Below are 14,725 nucleotides of genomic sequence, written 5' to 3'. Positions count from 1 at the left end.
CCCCCGGCCCCCAGGCTCAGAGCCCCCCCAGCCCCCAGCCTCAGGGCCCCCCGGTCCCCCGGCCCCCAGCCTCTAGGCTCAGAGCTCCCCCGCCCCTCGGCCCCTCGGGGCCCCAGACCTCCGCCCCAAGAGCTCCCCAGCCCCAGAACCCCCTGGCCCACCAGGCCCCAGCCCCCGACCCCGACCCCCCAGTCCTCGGCCCGGACCCCGGCCGGGGCAGCGAAGACCGGGAGACCTCGCACGGGCGCGGGGAGGAGCCGCCCCAGCGAGCCGCGCACTCGGCCGGCCCGATGCAGGTAGCGCGCAATCCGGCGCCGCGCTTTCGCCACTGCTCTGGACAACCGTCCGAGAAAGCGAAGCTACACACGCCCTGTCCTCTGATTACGTCAGCTCCTCCCGGGCGAGGCCTCCGAACGCAGAAGGCTAGAGCCAAAACACTTCGGGGCGCCTCGAGCGGCCCAAAGAGTAGCGAATCTGCCGCCTCCGCTCGCCGGAAGTAGGGCCGCCCCTCGCCGGAAGTTGCGCTTCCGCCATTTTGTTGCCCGCCATGGCGGCCGTGTCGAGTTTGGGGCCGGGACGCGGCGCTTTTGACTGAGGGGGTAGGCCGGGCGGAGGCGTCGGGGACACCCGCGCGGCGCAGAAGAGGACCGGCCTGGACGCCGGGGACGCTGTCATGTACGGCGCGAGCGGAGGCCGTGCCAAAGCCGAGAGGAAAAGCGGCGCCAAAGAGGAGGCCGGGCCCGGCGGTGCCGGCGGTGGGGGAAACCGAGCGGAGCTGCTGGTCTTCGGCTATGCGTGCAAGCTGTTCCGGGACGACGAGCGGGCTCTGGCCCAGGAGCAGGGACAGCACCTCATCCCCTGGATGGGGGACCACAAGATCCTCATCGACAGGTCGGTTCCTCCCCCACCCGCCGGGCCTCCCTTCCCTCGCCCGCCTGATCTCGTCTCGTGTTGACTTGATGGCCAGGACTAGGAGGGGTTTTGTGGGGCCAGCGGGATCGGGGGCCCCTGCTCTGCCCTTACGCCCCCCGGCCCTGGAGGGAGGGGGACGGTGAAACCTGCCCTGAGGCGCCGGCTGGGGCTGGGGCCGCCGCGTCGCCGGAGGGATCGTCGCTGCCCCCGCGGCCCCTCGCGACCCCTCACGCCGGTCGCTGGCTCCAGGTGGCCGGTCCGCCTCTCCCGACCGGCGTTCCCGGGGGGTCGCGCGCTGCCCCCCTGCCCGCGGCGGTCCCGCAGCTCGGCGTGCTGGGCGGGCACCCCGAGACATCGCACGCTGAGGCCGCGCTCTTAGAAAACCTTTGGACCCCGAGAGTTAGCCCTGGAAGCCGTGTGCCCCGCGCCCTCCTGGTGGAGCGCCCCCACTTTGCGGCTGACATTTTGACCCCGGCAGAATCCGATTCAGACCCAGGCTGAATTTGCCCGTCAGTCGGAAGCCGGTTGGCCTGGGCAGACGCTGGCTCTGCTCCTAGAGGCGGTGCTCTTAGGGCTGGTTTCACGGTCCCCCGAAACCTAAGGGTGGAACTGGGATGCAGATGTGTTTCTTTTCAAGTCAAACCCGCTTTGGGTAATCGCCCTGGGGGTGTTCAGCCGCTTTGGGCAGAGGGGTCCGGGGGGCGGATTTCTAAAGGTGTTCGGTTTGAAAAGGACAGCATTACATGCTGTAGGTTGTTTGCTCCCGTGCCCTCCCGTATCTTCAGGCCCCTTTCCTTCTCCTTGGGGTCCTTGTTTGTTGCTCTGGTTTGTTTTTTTTTTGCCGGTTTGGCAACTCTGCTTCTGGGGCCCGGACTGAAAAGCTAACGATGACCAGCCATTTAACTGTGGAATAGTGTCTCCGAGTGAAGGAAGCCCGTCGTTTGATTAAAGCTGGATTCTGCAAAGCCCTGGGACATGACTGTAGGGATGACCTGTGAGCTGGCCAGAATGGACACATTCATGACCAAATAGGCCTTTTCCATCCCTGACGTTGCCGTTTGGAGTTAGAGCTAGAGAACAGTGACTCTGGAAGGGAGGGTTGCCAGAGCAGGTCTGGACCTGACGCTCCATGCTCTGCTCAAACGTGCTGTGCCTTTAAACCGTAGTTTCTATCAATCGATGTTGCCTGAGTTGTCAGGCAGCTTGCTTCTCCAAAGTGTTCCTTGTGATATTTATTATTAAAGTTCGGTAAGCGATGAAGTCTGAGCTCTTTACGCAGTTTTCCATATCATTCTGTACATGATTGGAGTGAGGTCTTCCAAAACTAATGGGGAGCAAACGCTACGCATGTACATGTATAATATTTTCAAATAATGATCTACATTTGTAAGTTAAGGAGGTTTACATCAAAAATAATTTTGAAATTTAATAAAGTGCAATAACTTGGCTCCTCTGGAATTTTGGCCTTTTTTCTTGTAAATGTCTTTTTTATTTAAGTAATTTTTGGTCCTCATTACAAAAGTCAGCATTAAAAAGTCAGGCAGACTTTTGTTTGTCTCTCTTTGTCTTTGCAAGCCTAAATCTGAGTGTTTCTAAATCACTCATTTATTATTTGATATTGCACATCGACAGCAGCTTCACTGAATCTTTATGTTAAAAGTATAGCAAAAAGTGCCTTTATTTCTAATTTGGCTAAAGTGCCTATTGGTCCATGCACGTAAACATGGATGTGTCTTAACGTATGTGATTTCCTGGGGGTATAAAGTTTAGAAGAAGATATTTATACTGCACCTGCTAATAGTTTTGCTCTGTTTCCAGTGAACCTCCTTAAACTGCACGTATATGTCACTGTTCCTATGTATGTGTGTCTCTCTATCACATAACCCAGCACTTATTTCCTCAGCCAAGTGGCTAGGGGGCGAGCCTAGCCAAGATTTTACCTCCAATGGACGCAAGTTTCTTTGGTGAAGATCTCTCCTGAGAGTTCGGGACTAGCAGAAAGAAGCGAGGAAATTTCGACCGTTGGGTTCTTACGGATAGGTATTTATGTATTCGGTTTGTGTGAATGTAAGCTATATTTGACTTTTCAGAAAAAAAATTTTTTTATTTTTATTTTTTTTTGCAAATGGCATTGAATGGTTGAGCAAACCATAAACGGTAAGCACTGCTAGTGAAGTGAGCACCATTTATGCTATTAAAGGGTTGTTTACCTTTAATTACAACTTTTGTCATATTATACAAAGGAATTTAGACTTTGTTACAGTAACTTGAGTTTTTAAAAGTAGGTGAGCTATGACTAGCCAAATTAAATATAAATCTGAGAAGATTTTTTATGTTTGTTTTAATATTTTTATTTCTTTGTTTTAATCGGTAAGTATGTATATAAAACATCACACACAAACCAACCTAGACATTAACTTCTTTCCATTGACCAGAGTGTTCATATTACAGATATGATGGGCGCGGTCACCTGCATGACCTTTCTGAGTACGATGCTGAGTATTCCACATGGAACCGAGATTACCAGCTCTCTGAAGAGGAGGCACGAATAGATGCCCTGTGTGATGAAGAGAGGTATTTAGCCTTGCATACGGACTTGCTTGAGGAGGAGGCAAGGCAAGGTACTGCTCAAGAAAAACTTACTTAAGCAACAAACTTTTTAAAATTTTTTAAGTATTTAAAATTTACTCCCATTCATTTTTTTATACTCACTCTTTCTGATATTATCTTGACAGTACCCAGTGGATTGGAAAAACAGGAGTCTTTGCGTTCTGAGAGGACCTCAGGATAGTTTATATATAGAGCCACAAAGAATTTTCCCAGCTTTTGAGGGCAGACTGGGATTTGAAAAAACAAAAACCAAACTCTTTAACTGTTCTTCTTTAACAGTATCGTATAAACTAAAATTGATGTTCTTGTCTTTGCCTTAACAATCTTTAATACAGTTCTTAATCCCCAAATTTCTCAGCAGGAAGAAATTTTCCACAAAAGACGTGTGTTCTGCTAACTGTGGTAAACATGTACTGGCAAGAGAGTCCATGTTATTAGATGTGAGGTGTGAATTTGTAAAAACACGTTTGCCTCAAAAAGAGGTTGAAAAAAGTGTGTTGTATGCTTTACTGATAGCTACAACTTTAGAAATATGTAAGATTTTTCTCAGTAAGTTTCCATTTTTGTTAATAAAATTCTCATTTTTATTCAAGAGGAAGAATACAAGCGATTGAGTGAAGCGCTGGCGGAGGATGGGAGCTATAACGCGGTGGGATTCACTTACGGCAGTGACTATTACGACCCGTCGGAGCCGACAGAGGAGGAGGAGCCCTCCAAACAGAGAGGTGAGGGGGGGCTGCCAGCGTGACACGCGGCTGGCGGCATCCCGCACACGTAGCAGCACGGCCTTCACGGTAGGGGCGTGGACGCTGAGTAACGGGAACCTCACCGTGACACAGACAGCGTTAGCGGAACTCCGTCTTAGGGTAGAACAAACTAGGAACGAGAAAATGGAGCGTTCCTGGAGGTGGAAACTGAATGCAGGCCCTTGTCTGCATTGGATCTAGATGCCTTCCACGTATTTCTCTTTGACTCGGGTAACTGGAATTACTCACTCTGGATCTTTGTTTCTTAAGTGATGGTACATGAGTTGATACACGTGGTGATTTGTTCTCACGGGCGAGTGTCACCTTACAGGATAGGCGTTAACTACCCTCGTGTGAACCTCCTGCTTCACATCTCCCCACAGCTAAAATAATGACAAGGCTCAGCAGGACGCCTGTGAAGTCACTTGCTGATCAACAGAGACGAGCCTGAGACCTCCCAGTTAGACTTGGTAGGACCCACAACACACACACCCGTGCGGTGTTGTGCAGTAATGTTTATATAAAATGGGAGATTTTAAGATCATACTCTTCTGGTTTAACTCTAGGAATTTTCAATATAAAAAAGTAGTGCCCCCAAAATATCTGGACTCGCGAGTGCAGGAACAGATATCCTCAGTCACTTTGGTAAGCCCTAGAGCACAGTTATTACAGCCTTGCATAGTAATCAGATGTTAACTATCAATAACGATAACACGAACTGGAAACTTCAAGGCTAGATCAGTATGTTCAGGACATTCTGTTTAAGGGGACGGAGAACTGTATGGGGCACCCGGCTGGCTCAGTCGTAGAGTATGTGACTCTCAGTCTCGGGGTCGTGAGTGCTAGCTCCACGTTGGGTGTGGAGCTTACTTTAAATAAATAAATAAAAATATTAAAGGGAAGGAGAACTCTAACTTTAGAAACTACACGAATGTTTAATGAAGTAGAATCACATCAGATAGGGATTTCGTTTCAGAGCTGACAGTTATTTGGGACTTAATTGGTTTCTCCTTCAGTTACAAACCTCCTGACAAGTCTGTAGTGGTTATGTCAGCTTGATGTTACAACGTGGTCCGCCCGGCCTGGTGCGGCCGCGTGGGGATCTCCTGCCCCCTTCATGGGCGGGGGTCGCCTTGACGGGATGTAGGGTGTCTTGCACAGGTGCTTCCTTGTTGCCCTTCCCCTCATCCTGCTCTTTACCTCGTGGGCAGCAGTCACTGTTGTCCAGCTGTGTCCTAGGGGCTTGCGAAGACTTTCTGCGAAGACTGTTCCGCTAAAGCCTCGTTACGGCGTTTCACGCCTTCAGAAGTTAGGACTAGTGGAGATGTTCTTGCAGGTCCAAGAAGTAAGCACTCATTCCTTTATCCACAGTGAGTTACTTCTGTTAGGGTTCTGGATAGTTGAGATTCTGTTGGTTTGTCCCCGAACTGCGTACATTATGTCTGCTTTAAATACGTCGTATTTTTGATCAGAAGGAAGGAGTACATACTATATAACTTCATACATGAGAATGGAAGTTTGTAAAGGCCCAATGTCTTTTGCAAGATCAAGAGGGACAACTTTGGAAAAATCCATAATATGAATTTCTTAACATTCTCGATTAGGGATCAGCCTCCTGCCACCACCGGCCCAACCACAGGTTGGTCTGAAGTTTCATGGGCGCTCAGCCACCCAGGCTTGTGGCAGCCTTTGTGGCTCAGTGGCAGAGTCGAGCAGTTGGCCCGCAGGCCGCGTGTGGCCAGAAATGCTTACCATCGGGCAACGTCCAGAAAGTTGCCGACCCCTGTTACGCGTGTCGGATATTGTCTCTGTGTAATTAAACTCCTTTACAATTACTGAATTTTAAGAATTTCAATGTGATTTAGTTTCTCTTCGAAGTTTTAGTGTGCTTTCTCTTTAAGTTCTCTTTTACTATTTTATAAATTTTTTTTATTTCTGTAATCACATTCTCAGGACTTTGCCTTATATGCTGATTACGTTTTTTTAAGATACGTTTATTTGAGAGAGAGTGCTAGAGCACGCACGTCCGGGAGGGGCCTAGGGACAGGAAGAATCTGCAGCAGACTCCTCGCTGAGCGTGGAGCCCAGTGCGGGGCCAGATCCCAGGACCTGAGGTCTGACCTGAGCTGAAATGAAGAGCCAGCGCTCAACCGACTAAGCCACACAGGCGCCCTGCGGATTAATTTTTTTAATGAAAGTCGGGCCCATGTGAAACTTACATCTTGGCTTTTTGTGCTTCGCTGATGCTAATGTAGGTAAAATGCCACTTGGTAGAATTCAGGTTGGTACCCAGTGCCACTGACAGGGAGGTTTTACTTCAGTGTTGCATTACTTAAAAAAAAAAAAAAAAAAAGGCTTTTTTGGTTTTCCAGTGCCATCAACGGGTTTAAATAATCCTTGATTTTCAAAGTTGCCATATTGTCCTGGCCTTTTGGAGCATTTTAAGCTTCATGCTGTGAGCGTCTTTGCGTCTTTGTGTCTGTGCGTCACCCCCTGTTCCTTCCACATGGAAGATTCTCATGATTTTCCTGTGGGTTTTTTTTTATCATTATTAAAGATCTTTTTTATGAAAAAAGAGGATTTGAATTTATTTGAATCTGAGTATTGTGATGGTTGTATTTTGTTCTGTGCTACTAAAGCTATTTTTCTGCAAATTAAGATGTGTGTAAGGACAGAGCAGCTCTGTGTAACCTCCGTGTTCCAAACAGCTCTTGATTTGGGCTCCTTTACTTCATGAGCAGTGGCACACGACGGCAAGGCTGTTTAAGAGAAAAATTTCCATCATTTTGTCATGTTAGGGAGACAGAGTAAACGTTGTACTTTGATAAGCACACCTTTGGCACCGTGCCCAAGGAGACTGTGAGATTTGAAGGTGCTACTTGACCTGTTGCAGACCAGGGTGTCCGGTGTCCTCCAGCCGCGCTGGGCCGTTTGGTCCCTGCTGCTGGGCAGGGGAGCTGCTGATCACAGGAAGCTGTCAGGCCCGAGTGAGTCTCTGGTTCTTGGGGGAGAATAAGGGTACGTAAGTAGAAACAGGCGGGACGGTGTTAAATAATTCTTACTTAGGAATTTGTAATCCACCTGGATCTCCTCAGACTAGAATACCCAGGTTTTTAGGTACGATGAAACCTGCTTACAGTTCCTCCTCGGCTTTGTAGAAGAATTAGGTTTGATAGAAAACATTCAAAATTGTTCATATCATCAGGAAACCACATGTGGTGGAAACATTGGCTTTGATGAAGATTTCATGTTTACTTAATGTTATTTTTTTGGACAGAAAACCTAGTAGGTATTAAAATCCTTTGTAATGTTAGCTTTGATAAGTTTTCTGTTAGGTTTTTGTACATTTCACTATGTCCTTTTTTTAAAAAGATTTTTATTTATTTGAGAGAGAGAGAGCATGAGGGGGGAGGGCTAGAGGGAGAAGCAGACGCCCCACTGAGCAGGGAGCCCAATGCGGGACTCAGTCCTGAGACTTAAGGATCATGACCCGAGCCAAAGGCAGTTGCCCAACCAACTGAGCCACCCAGGTGCCCTCACTGTGTTCTTTTAAGTAGGTGATCACCTGAGTGATTGCAAGGTACGCAGGTACCTTCTGATTCAGGAAATTTGTGACACTCAGTGGACAGAGCTGTTTGTAGATGGAAATGGGAAAGTCAGGGAGGTCATTTGCGTGGGTGGAGAAGTCTTGGCAGTTACACTTTAGGGCTTTACGACTCGGTGGTGAAATCATCCCGCCGTCTGGGCATTGAATACCTGTGTTGTGCCTGCCTCCCTGGGGTTCCTGCAGAAAGAGCTCGGACGGGGTCCTAGTGCCAGTTAAACACACACACACATCACAGAGCTGGGAGCGGTCTGAGTGCCCGCTAAGCAGGGCGCGTTATGGGGAGACGCCCACTGCCAGGTCTCCAGGAGAGGTCAGTGCCCAGCAGCCTCCTCTGGGGGGTTGGTAACATAACCCGACTGGTGCATGCTGGAGCGGAAGAGGAGACGGGAAGGTGTTTCTAGAGGTGGTGATGGGAAGGTGAAGAACCAGGGAACGCCACTCGCGGCGGTCCCCCCACTGTTGCTTACTGTTGGTGGCCGCCTTCCTTCCTGGTCATTGTTCTGAAGTTTTATATTTTCTTTTTATACAGAAAAAAATGAGGCTGAAAACATAGAGGAAAACGAGGAGCCTTTCATTGCCCCTCTGGGGCTGAACGTGCCGCCTGACGTGGAGCTGGTACGTGTGCTTCGTGTTCACGATACTGCCCATTGTTATCAGCGTGGGTTGGGAGCACCGGGTAGCCTGGCGTAGCCATGACGGCCCTGTAAGTTCGTAATACTTTCTACTCATCTGTGAGTTCATGGAGCCAAAACCACACCCCACCTGTTCTCCTCCAAAGAAAAAGGGAGGAATTCCAGCAGAATCCCTAGACCAGAGCATCAGAGATTTGAGGAGCTGGCTCTCGGAGGTCACAGAGTTGAGCCCCCACGTTTACCAGCATGGAGAAACCGAGTCAGTGAGCGGTGAGGGAGCTGCTGGTACCCTGTTAGCCACGTTTAGACATAAGAACAGTCTCAATCGTGGCAGCGTGGCTTGCAGGGAAGTGGCTTTGTCCTGGCTTTGGCGGGCACTTAAGGGAAATGTCTTTACCTTACCTTGCTGCTCTTGCACCCGGGCTTCCTGTCCCTTGTGATGAAGGCCCGGTGGCATCTCCAGGCCGCCTGGCACTCAGGAGGAAAACCTGGGTGGGACTCCTCTTGGCCTGAGTGCTCTGCAGCTCGAGCCTGGCAGAGCTGAGTGGTTCACCCTCCCTTCACGCCGCTATTCCAGCTGCATCTTGTGAGGTTCAGGCTGAGCTGCAGTGGGTGTCCCTGGGGGCCTCCTGCGCTCCCAGCGCTGTCCTGGAATGCCGACAGCCCCGTACACCAGCTTCTGTGCCCGTCCTCCTTCCACAGGAGGAGAAGACCGTGGCCGTGCGGGTGGTGGGCCGGAGCGGTTGGAGCGTTGCATGTGCACGCTCGGCGGGGAGGGGTGGAAATTGGTGCTCGGTGTGGTTTTTCCTGACTGGATTTCTAGCGCCGTGGACACAGGTGTCCTAGGTTCTTCTTGTGCCCTGGGTTCTGAGCCTCTGGGTGCACAGGGGGCCAAACTGTTCGTGGAAGGTTCTGGCCCCTGTTTTCATGTGTCGATGGCAGGCGGCAGAGCCTCCACCCCGTCCCTTACTGCATTTACACACTCACACCCTCTCCTTCCTTCGCTTTCTCAGTGTTTGTGCAAGTAGGAGTAAAAATGTGGATTTTGCTGAGTGGAATTACTGCTTATGTTTGCTTCCCCGTTTCCAGCATTCATTTAAAGCTGAAAGTGTCATTTGAACGTTTGATGTTCTAAGACTTGTGTTAATATGCTTTCTGTGTATTGTTCTGGATTATCTTCGTACTTGTTCTGGAACGTGCTATTTATTCTACGTGAAAGACCCATTAAAAATGGGTTGCTCCCGGGACGCCTGGGTGGCTCAGTCGATTAAGCGTCTCCCTTCAGCTCAGGTCATGATCCCAGAGTCCTGGGATCGAGTCCCACATCGGGCTCCCTGCTCTGCGGGGAGCCTGCTTCTCCCTCTGACTCTGCCTCTCTCTCTCTCTCTATCTTTCATGAATAAATAAATAAAATCTTTAAAAAAAAAAACGGGTTGCTCCCTTACCTATGTTTAATGCTGAAAGCTTTTATTTAAGGTTGACTATGTGGAATTTTATTTATTTTCATGTGAAAAATTATTTTTAAACTATTATGCAAATATAAACGTGGAAGTATAATAGATTTTATTGTGTTGTTTACTTTTTTTAAAAATATTTAATGGCTGTGTATTCTCAGCCAGAGTAAGCATCACTAAGCTATTTAATGGTCTGCCGGAGCTAAAAATAGTCGATAACCGTTGGAGAGCAGAATAGTAATTTGCTTTCTTTTTTTTTTTTTTAAAGATTTTATTTATTTATTCATGAGAGACAGAGAGAGAGAGAGAGAGAGAAGCAGAGGGAGAAGCAGGCTCCCAAGGAGCAGGGAGCCCGATGCGGGACTCGATCCCAGGACACTGGGATCGTGACCTGAGCCGAAGGCAGACGCTTAACTGTCTGAGCCACACAGGCGCCCTAGTAATTTGCTTTCTTAATGTTAAAGAGTTTCTTGTGATATTGTAGAGCGGCCTCTTGAGTAGGAAATGGTTTGATTCTGTGGAAACCGTGTCTGAATGCTGTCGGGGCGCTGCCGGACAGGGTTCCCTGCGTCCTGGTGTCAGGAGTTGGGGGCAGCAGTTCGTGGTCTGCAACTCGCACTGCAATGTCCCTGGGGGGTGGGGTGTGAAACGGGGTGCTTGCAGCGGGACTTGCGGTCTGTAGGTTGGGGGGGCATGCTGCCTCCATGCGGCAGGGCTGCCCCCACTCGGTAAAGAAAGCAGGCACTCAAGGGCGCCTGGGTGGCTCAGCCGTTAAGCGTCTGCCTTCGGCTCAGGTCATGGTCCCAGGGTCCTGGGATGGAGCCCCACGTCGCTTCTCCCTCTCCACTCCCCCTGCTTGTGTTCCCTCTCTCGCTGTGTCTCTGTCAAATAAATAAAATCTTGAAAAAAAAAAGAAAGGCACTCAAGGGTTCTTGAGTGTAAACTGGGCTTTTGGATTAGAGTCTAATGATTATAGGGTCTGTGGGGTTTGTGTGAAGAGTAAGGAGTAGTTAGAAGTCGTGGCCCTCGGGGAGGCAGATGTTGGCAGGTAGTCGAGACGGGCCGAGGCTGGTGCTGTCCTTGACAACGCCACGGTGGCCCTCCTGGCTCCATAGCCCACGGGCCCCCTAAAGTGACCTCACAGTTTTGTTTTAGCTTTTCATAGTGATTCTGTGTGTTTTCTTGTGTTTCTCCCTGGATATGTGGCCTGGTGCCATTTGTCCCAACGTTGTGTTTTCAGCCACCTGTCCCCTTCTCGGGGACCTGGCTGCCCGTCTTGGTCACCTCCTGAGCTCTGCACGCGCCCGGTCCCGGTTCTGGGTGTGCCCTGCTCTGTGCCTGCTTGTGTGGGGTCGTGTTGGTGCCCCACGCCTGGCACACACCTGGAGCACGGCTGGGAAAGTGGAGGGCGCATCCCTGGGGTCAGCCCCAGGGACTGGGAGTGCCGCTGCCCCACAGACCCCAGTAGAAGTTATTGCTAAGGGAAGCACGATCCTTTGAACACACTTTATGAACCAGAGGACGAGCAGGGAAGGGTTCAGTGTGGGATCGCCATGGTGCGCGGCATTTCTGTCCCTTGGAGTAGGAACACCGCGGTGACGTGTGCCGACCGCGTGCTGTGTACCAGGCACCACACGCCGTGAGTGGCTCCCGTCCCCAGGCCTCACAGCACCAGGGCGTGGGGAGCAGATGCCCTTGTCAGCCCGAGTGCGCAGGGCACCTGGAGGTCTAGGGAGGCCAGAGCAGCTGCCGCAAGGGAGGCACGTGAGGGTCAGGCCTGCAGCCCCGGGCCCGGCTCCAGAGCTCTGCGCCTCGGACTGAGGCCCCACTGATTGTTCGGATTAGAGTGTTATTGTCATCATAATTCAGGGGTTCTGTTGCCATGGGATGGGGATGGGAAGCATCCTGTGGCGTTCTTGCCTTTTCTTTGGGATTTTAAGCACCGTTCACGTGTGGCGAGCGTGCCCCATGTGGGCCGTGCATGCGTGTTCTCCAGGTACCTTGTCTCCCAACCTCTCTTTCCTTGCAGAATGTAGATCGCACGTATCACTAGATCCCATTGTAGCACCAGGATTTTGAATTTTATTTTGAAGTCCCTTCCCACCCCCTAAGATTTTAAAAATATTATCCTGTTTCCTACCGTTGCATTTATAGTTTTTTGGATTTTTTTTACAGTTGAATTGTGACTTGATGTGATATTTATTTTGGGCTGTGAGTGAAGTGGGCATTTAATTTTTCCTCCCCTGATCGTAGCAGAGGAGAGGGCCAGCCCAGCTGCTACGGGGGCTCCTCACTTTTCACTCTGCCTTCCATTCCCGTGCCACCCCGTCCTGGTCCCCCTGCTTCGGGTCTGAGCTCCAGCATTTTCCAGAGCTCTTAGGAGACCTGACACTGGCGTGAGCTTTCTCACCTCATATACTATTCTACCATTTCCCACTGTCTACCGTGCAGTTTTTAGAGCTGTGTCAGTGTAATCTGGGAGGACTGAGGAAGCGTGAGCCTGCCTTCTTGGGCTCAGTCACTTTCTTAAACCAAAGGTTTCCCCACGTGAGACAAGTATTTCCCCTTTTATCATCAGTTTTTGTAACACCTCATATATGTATATATGTCCTTGAAATCCCACTATATAGTAGGGATACTCGTGGTATTAAATAGAAAAAGATCGATGTAAAAATAGTGTGATAAAGAGAGCAAAGATTTTCCACACCAGGTGTTGGTATGTTATCCACTTGCTCTGGGAGCAGGTCCAGAAGTATGCTCACCACGTGCTCTGTTTCTCACCACGCTTTGTGGCCACTGTCTTTTTACCATGATGTCGCATCATAAATAGGCCTCCTTTTAGGAGATTTTAAAACAGCAGGTTAGTTTGGTCAGCAGAAAATGCCTCTCCATGGAGGCGATTGTAGCTTCCTTTCAAGGTCACTGTTCTGAATTCACTGTTGATGATCGACATGTGCGTGGAACACAAAGATTAATCATGCTGTTCACCCAAGCCATTGAAAATCTGCCTCAGGATCCATACTCCAGGCACAGTAGACCTTTGACATGGAATCTAGTTTATTTTGGAATCAATAAATAACTTCAATTGTAGGTACTTATCCTGTTTAAGTGTGAAGGACTTCAAAGTATTAGTTCAGGAATTAAATTTAAGAGTTAAGGCATTTATGTTTTATGAAGGATGTGGTTCTGGAATTACAGAAAGCATCTTGAATAGTTAACTGCCCATTTTTAATGAATAATTTCCCACATTATTTGCATGTAATTTCCAAGTGTTAATCTCTTCGTTATTATTAAAAGTATTTTTGGAGTATGGCTTTCAGCATCTGGTCTGACGAGCTCCATTTGTGGGTGGGAAATGCCAAGCGTGTCATGTAGTAGAAGTAACAGCAGCGCTGGCAGGGTCTGGTTCCTAGTAGTAACCTCCTCACTTGGAGGCAGCAAGATGGTGCACTCTGTCCCTGTGGGTAAGACCCTCCCTGTTCTGGCCAGACCACACCCACGTGCTGTGGAGACGAGTTAGGTACAGGAGCAGGAGAGAGCATGGGGCTTTCCTCACATCTCCAAAAAGGCTGTTTCCCAAGCTATGAAATCTAGCCCCAGCTAAGAAGGAAAGAAGAGTGATGTGTAGACACTTGAGAAACTTGGTGAACGTGTACCCCCTCCCTAGAAACGTGCATATGTACATAACTTGCATACAGCTTCTGAGGGTTCACAGCCTCCAGCCCCATCACAGAACCTGGTTACTGTGGAGGTACAGTGACTTGGTGTAAAAAAGATTGCCTCGAGTCAGTTCTGCCCAAAGCTGGAGTGGCCTGCCTCGGTCCGTGAGTTTTCTCCCCGTGAAATACTGCAGAATCCAGAAATAGACCAAAGTGTCTTGGAACCAGGGCTGTTCAAACTGGGCTCTTCCGACTGAAGTGTCTCTCTCTCTTTTTTTTTTTTTTAAGATTTTATTAGAGAGAGAGAAAGCTCAAGTCAGGAGGAACAGAGGGAGAGGGACAGACTCCCCGCTGAGCACAGAGCCCAACATGGGGCTCAGTCTCATGACCCTGAGATCATAACCTGAGCCAAAATCAGGAGTCGGCCACTTAACTGAGCCATCCAGGTGCCCCTTGAAATGTCTCTTATTTCATATAATTGACAGTAAAACCAGTTTTTTTGTGTGTGTTTTAAGTCATGTGGCCAGTGAAAAAAGAGGAAAAATTGATCACGTGAATATGTATGTTTTTTCATAGCCACCAACAGCTAAAATGCATGCTATCATTGAGCGCACAGCCAATTTCGTGTGCAAACAGGGAGCACAGTTTGAAATAATGCTGAAAGCCAAGCAGGCCCGAAACTCTCAATTCGACTTTCTACGCTTTGATCACTACCTCAACCCCTACTACAAATTCATCCAGAAAGCCATGAAAGAAGGACGCTATACGGTGCTGGCGGAAAACAGAAACGAAGAGAAAAAGAGTATGTGAGACTGTGTGGACGCGGGGTCTGTGCTGGGCGGCCTCTGGGAGGGGATAAGCCTGCACGGCAGTATTTCCGGAATGTTTATGCTGTCACTAAGGCATGCTGATTAGATGGGGTAAAGCGCTTCTTGAGTAGATCTTGGAAATACACTAGATTCTTTTTTTTTTTCTTTTTTTTTTAAAGATTTTATTTATTTATTTGACAGAGAGAGAGACAACAAGAGAAAGAACACAAGCAGGGGGAGTGGGAGAGGGAGAAGCAGGCTTCCCGCCGAGCAGGGAGCCTAACGCGGGACTTGAG

General features: G+C 49.3%; 1 protein-coding gene across 9 annotated transcripts in view; it reads left to right on the top strand.

Annotated features, from left to right (window-relative positions):
* The first annotated feature begins 513 nt into the window (after window positions 1–513).
* The window catches only part of SFSWAP (splicing factor SWAP), a 70,098-nt gene continuing 55,886 nt past the window's right edge, over window positions 514–14,725 (top strand). For 2 of the 9 annotated variants that reach the window (XR_010407377.1, XM_064578181.1), the window contains exons 1-5: window positions 515–891; window positions 3,364–3,533; window positions 4,116–4,247; window positions 8,405–8,490; window positions 14,197–14,422. Coding sequence is in view for 7 of the 9 variants with exons in the window: in XM_064578181.1 (XP_064434251.1) it covers window positions 674–891; window positions 3,364–3,533; window positions 4,116–4,247; window positions 8,405–8,490; window positions 14,197–14,422 (832 nt within the window). In the remaining 2 variants the exon portion in view is untranslated. Of the gene's footprint in view, window positions 2,953–3,363; window positions 3,534–4,115; window positions 4,248–8,404; window positions 8,491–14,196; window positions 14,423–14,725 lie in introns of those variants that run through there. The other 7 variants (XM_064578183.1, XR_006793068.3, XM_045887859.3 and 4 more) reach the window with 7 other exon arrangements.

This window comes from Mirounga angustirostris, unplaced genomic scaffold (genome assembly GCF_029215605.1).
Source record: "Mirounga angustirostris isolate CCGP_5_RB_7025 unplaced genomic scaffold, mMirAng1.0.hap1 SCAF_14, whole genome shotgun sequence".
NCBI classification, from domain to species: domain Eukaryota; kingdom Metazoa; phylum Chordata; class Mammalia; order Carnivora; family Phocidae; genus Mirounga; species Mirounga angustirostris.
Note: the sequence above shows the minus strand (reverse complement) of the source record. Positions and strands in the feature narration are given on the sequence as shown.